Source organism: Limulus polyphemus, unplaced genomic scaffold (assembly GCF_000517525.1).
Source record: "Limulus polyphemus unplaced genomic scaffold, Limulus_polyphemus-2.1.2 Scaffold3663, whole genome shotgun sequence".
Lineage (NCBI taxonomy): Eukaryota > Metazoa > Arthropoda > Merostomata > Xiphosura > Limulidae > Limulus > Limulus polyphemus.
This window is the reverse complement of record NW_013669273.1, coordinates 85076-90470: the sequence shown is the minus strand read 5'-3', so window position 1 is coordinate 90470 and position 5395 is coordinate 85076. Positions and strand designations below refer to the sequence as shown.

General features: G+C 36.4%; 1 protein-coding gene across 3 annotated transcripts in view; it reads right to left on the bottom strand.

Moving 5' to 3' along the window:
• Window positions 1-5395, bottom strand: part of LOC106469804 (lachesin-like) — a 34223-nt gene that overhangs the window by 26673 nt on the left and 2155 nt on the right. For all 3 annotated transcript variants that reach the window (XM_022398364.1, XM_022398365.1, XM_013930314.2), the window contains exon 2: window positions 4707-4914. In XM_022398364.1, the coding sequence (XP_022254072.1) occupies window positions 4707-4914 (208 nt within the window). The remainder of the gene's footprint in view (window positions 1-4706; window positions 4915-5395) is intronic.

Sequence of the window (5395 nt, the reverse complement as noted above, 5' to 3'; positions counted from 1 at the left end):
ACACAGATCCCAGTGACGTCAGTATGTTTGTTCAATCTTCTAACTGATTTACACAGATCCCAGTGACGTCAGATGTTTATTCAGTCTTCCAACTGATTTACACAGATCCCAGTGACGTCAGATGTTTGTTCAATCTTCTAACTGATTTACACAGATCCCAGTGACGTCAAACGTTTATTCCGTCTTCCAACTGATTTACACAGATTCCAGTGACGTCAGATGTTTATTCTACACGTGTAATAAGGTGGTAAAGAAATATCTTAATTGTGGCTGTATACTGTTTAACATCCATGCAGCCATGACTGCCTCCTGAAGTACCACGCTTTGTAGGAGTCTGAGCGGTCGGTCGTTGTGGAGCTGTTGTTGGAGTTTACTTAGTCGTTGTGGAGCTGATATCATAAACCAACACTTAAGATGAAATTTGAGAATTTCATAATCTATATGCGCGGGTGTTTCACAAAGCCATCATAAAAATACTTATTAACCTAAAATTCGCATGTAGACTATTTATCTAAAGATAGTTTTATGTTACGGTTTCTTTCAATATGAGGGTCAATAGAAATTATCTTAATAAAATGTAAAACTATATGGAATTAAAGCACCCATAAATACTAAAGTGGTTTTAAAAATGATTAGTTGATTGTTTGGAATATTCGCAGAGCTATCTGCAGTATCTATCTTGAATTTTCAGCTGACACATTAGATGGAACCATTAGCTAGTCAACAACATCCATCAGCTGACACATTAGATGGAACCATTAGCTAGTCAACAACATCCATCAGCTGACACATTAGATGGAACCATTAGCTAGTCAACAACATCCATCAGCTGACACATTAGATGGAACCATTAGCTAGTCAACAGCATCCATCAGCTGATACATTACATGGAACCATTAGCTAGTCAACAGCATCCATCAGCTGATACATTAAATGGAACCATTAGCTAGTCAACAGCATCCATCAGCTGATACATTAGATGGAACCATTAGTTAGTCAACAGCATCCATCAGCTGACACATTAGATGGAGTCATTAGCTAGTCAACAGCATCCATCAGCTGATACATTAGAAGGAAACATTAGCTGGTCAATAGCATCCATTAGCTGATACATTAGATGGAACCATTAGTTGTTCAACAGCATCTATCAGCTGATACATTAGAAGGAACCATTAGCTGGTCAACAGCATCCATCAGCTCATACATTAGATGGAACCATTAGCTGGTCAACAGCATCCATCAGCTGATACATTAGACGGACCCATTAGCTAGTCAACACCATCAATCAGCTGACACATTAGATGGAACAATTAGCTAGTCAACAGCATCCATCAGCTGATACATTAAATTGAACCATTAGCTAGCCAATAGCATCCATCAGCTGACACATTAGAAGGAACCATTAGCTGGTCAACAGCATCCATCAGCTGATACATTAGAAGGAACCATTAGTTGGTCAACAGCATCCATCAGCTGATACATTAGAACGAACCATTAGCTGGTCAACAGCATCCATCAGCTGATACATTAGAAGGAACCATTAGCTGGTCAACAGCATCTAGCGCTAACTCTTTTCTGATTGAATAGTGTGATTTTACTGTCACTCTCAAAACTCATACACGGTCCCAAAGTACGCACCGAGATCTTGCTGCAACGGGACGCGAACCATGGATCTTCGGATCCTCATTTGTGCACGAAAACCACTCCCTGCCTATTAATTATTGGAAATGTATTTAACAGAGACGAAGACTTTCGAGGGGGGTTGATGCTATCCCTAACAAAGGCTATTTCTCAACTAATACAACCTTTCAGCTTAAAGAAGTAAAACACTTAGAACACTTTAATTATGAATCCCAAAAGATTACAAAACTCGAGATGGATGCTAAGATTAGGCTACGAGTTTTAAACCGTTAGTATCCTTGTTCCTAAGTTAATAAATGTATCTGGGCAAACAACACATTATTAACCTTATCTTACAACACTTTAACCAGTGTCTATATTATATTTCTATCCACAATCTCTGAACCAACAAGACTTTGGTAAATTTCTCGCATAAGTGTTAATAATAATATTTAATAAACCTTTAAAGTTTGAGCTTGATTTAAATTAATTAGAGAACGTCAATGTATTTAAATCAGATTCACCCGAGGGAAAATTTTATCTTAAGATAATTTAAATGCAAATTGGTCAACACTTAAGACGGGAACTATGATGTGCCTCATGGACTGCTTTGTAGATGATGATTGGCTAGATATCCTGGAGAGACCTGAAACTACGTGCAATATGCTTATAGGATTTAATGAAATATATAGTATAAAACAACTACTATATAGTAACAATAATTTATTACCGTATATATAATTTTCCAGTAGAGGGTTACTGTAAATGTTTCACAGCTACAGTATTCTGTTGTGTTTTTGTGTGTTTGTCTTGTTTTTATTTTAACCTGTTGATTTAAGGAAGATAAATAGTAAGTTGGAAGGTCGTTCCTAAGTGTTAGATTTCAACGTAGTATCCATTAGTGCCTCCGAGAAACACTAAAACTTGTTGATGTAAGGAAGATAAATAGTAAGTTGGAAAGTCGTTCCTAAGTGTTAGATTTCAACGTAGTATCCATTAGTGCCTCTTAGAAACACTAAAACTTGTTGATGTAAGGAAGATAAATAGTAAGTTGAAAGGTCGTTCCTAAGTGTTAGATTTTAACGTAGTATCCATTAGTGCCTCCTAGAAGCACTAAACCTGTTGATTTAAGGAAGATAAATAGTAAGTTGGAAGGTCGTTCCTAAGTGTTAGATTTCAGCGTAGTATCTATTAGTGCCTTCTAGAAACACTAAAACTTGTTGATTTAAGGAAGATAAATAGTAAGTTGGAAGGTCGTTCCTAAGTGTTAGATTTCAGCGTAGTATCCATTAGTGCCTCCTAGAAACACTAAAATCTGTTGATGTAAGGGAGTTAAATAATAAGCTAGGGTCTTTGTTAAGTATTGATTTACAGTCTATGATCCTTTAGTGCCTCCTCTAGAAATTGTTTGTTTGTGTGTAATTAAGCACAAAGCTACACAATGGGTTATCTGTGCTCTGCCCACCACCGGTATCGAAACCCGGATTCTAGCGTTGTAAGTCCGCAGACATACCGCTGTGCCATTGGGGGGGGGCTCCTCTAGAAATAGTAAATTGTGTTCATTTTTAGGGGAGTTAAGTAATGAATTAAACAATCCTGTTAAGTGCCGAGTTACAGTCTATGATCTCTTAGTGCCTCCTCTAGAAATAGTAAACCCTGTTCATTTTTAGGGAAGTTAAGTAATGAATTAAACGATCCTATTAAGTGCCGAGTTACAGTATATGATACTTTAGTGCCTCCTTTAGAAATAGTAAACCCTGTTCATTTTTAGGGGAGTTAAGTAATGAATTAAACGATCCTGTTAAGTGCCGAGTTACAGTATATGATACTTTAGTGCCTCCTTTAGAAATAGTAAACCCTGTTCATTTTTAGGGGAGTTAAGTAATGAATTAAACGATCCTGTTAAGTGCCGAGTTACGGTCTATGATCCTTTAGTGCCTCCTCTAGAAATAGTAAACCCTGTTCATTTTTAGGGGAGTTAAGTAATGAATTAAACGATCCTGTGAAGTGCTGAGTTACAGTCTATGATCCTTTAGTGCCTCCTATAAACATCCAAGTATTTTAATCTTGAAGATTTTGTTGAATTTCCAGAAATGTGAAAAACCTGGTTTCGAGAATAGCTCGTGTACAACCTACGTACGATCTTGCTCTTTGACAGATTCCATAAATTATCCTTATCGCCTGATGAAGCTTAGCCAAATAGTGGTAAGACTTTTCATTGTTTTTAAAGGGTCACCTATTATATAAACCCTGAAGAATCTTGGCTATGGTGCATATCTAACGTATTATGATTCTGGTCATCTTCCTGGACATAGTTTACTTACCTTCAAGAGTTACTTAACCACACTGGCATATCTTGGCTATGGTGCATATCTAACGTCATCTTCCTGGACATAGTTTACTTACTTTGTGTATTATAATTATCATGAGTGAAAGTAAGTGAGAATATAAAAACGTGATAACTACAATACATCTGCTAAATCCAGTGTCGAAGAGGCTTTTCACCCAATACCAGGTTTTATCATGATGGCTAGGATACGTCAGATATTGTAATGAGTCGAGACGTTATTACATCATCGGTTGCAGGAACACCAACTTATTTCGTGTGTACTAGACTACGTTGATTAACTATAATCTTTGCGAATTTTATTGAAGTCGTTTGACATCAGAATTAGGTTTATGGTTTTTTATTGACGTCAATTTATTGATTTTAACACCTAACTGTTCATTTTTCGCCGCTCTCGCTAATCATTAAGTTAGTGCTTATTTGGCACATGTACTGGCCCTGGTCATTGTTAAGTCAGACTTGCCTACAGCACTTACATAGCCACTCTGGCTAATCATGGGGTTAGTATTTATCTGACACATATATTAACCCTGGATATTGTTAAGTTAGACTTGCCTACAGCACTTACATAGCCACTCTGGCTAATCATGGGGTTAGTATTTATCTGACACATATATTAACTCTGGACATTGTTAAGTTAGACTTACCTACAACACTTACATAGCCACTCTGGCTAATCATGGGGCTAGTATTTATCTGACACATATATTAACCCTGGACATTGTTAAGTTAGACTTACCTACAACACTTACATAGCCACTCTGGCTAATCATGGGGTTAGTATTTATCTGACACATATACTGGCCCTGGTCATCTTTCTGAACATTATCAATATGAAGGACCCAAGTACTGTGACCGTTATGAGTTATTCGGAAGCGTGGGTTCCTTGTAATCACAGCATCATGAAGAGTCAGGAGCATATGTCGGTTTATATGGATCCACGACACCTAGTGGTGAAAAACAACAACATTGGACAACTAAGTGAGCTTTAAACACTCTACGTTAAGTGGTTAGATTATATTATGACACAAAATAAACGACTTTAAACGACGGAAATTTGTGTTTTAAAAAATGATGATATGTGGTAAGAACATTTTGTTAAGTACTTCCTTCAGTTTTGTGAAAAAAAAAAGCCTTCACTTTATCAAAGATTGAAAAAAGTAGTTTCACATTAATATGACCTTTATATTATGAGTAATGAATTAAGACCACATTTACCATCTGTTGGTAGCATTGCGCTCAAAAGATTCGAACTAAAAACAACGACATACTTATTTCTTGTTAACCTTACCCGAAATTAAAAATTCATACAACGTTAACATTTATTCTATTCATAAAATACGTTTGTGTAAAATTTTGTAGAGTTTTCATAATCGTGTGAATAACAACGCTTCCGTTATTTTTGATTTTTGTTTGTTTGTTTGTTTG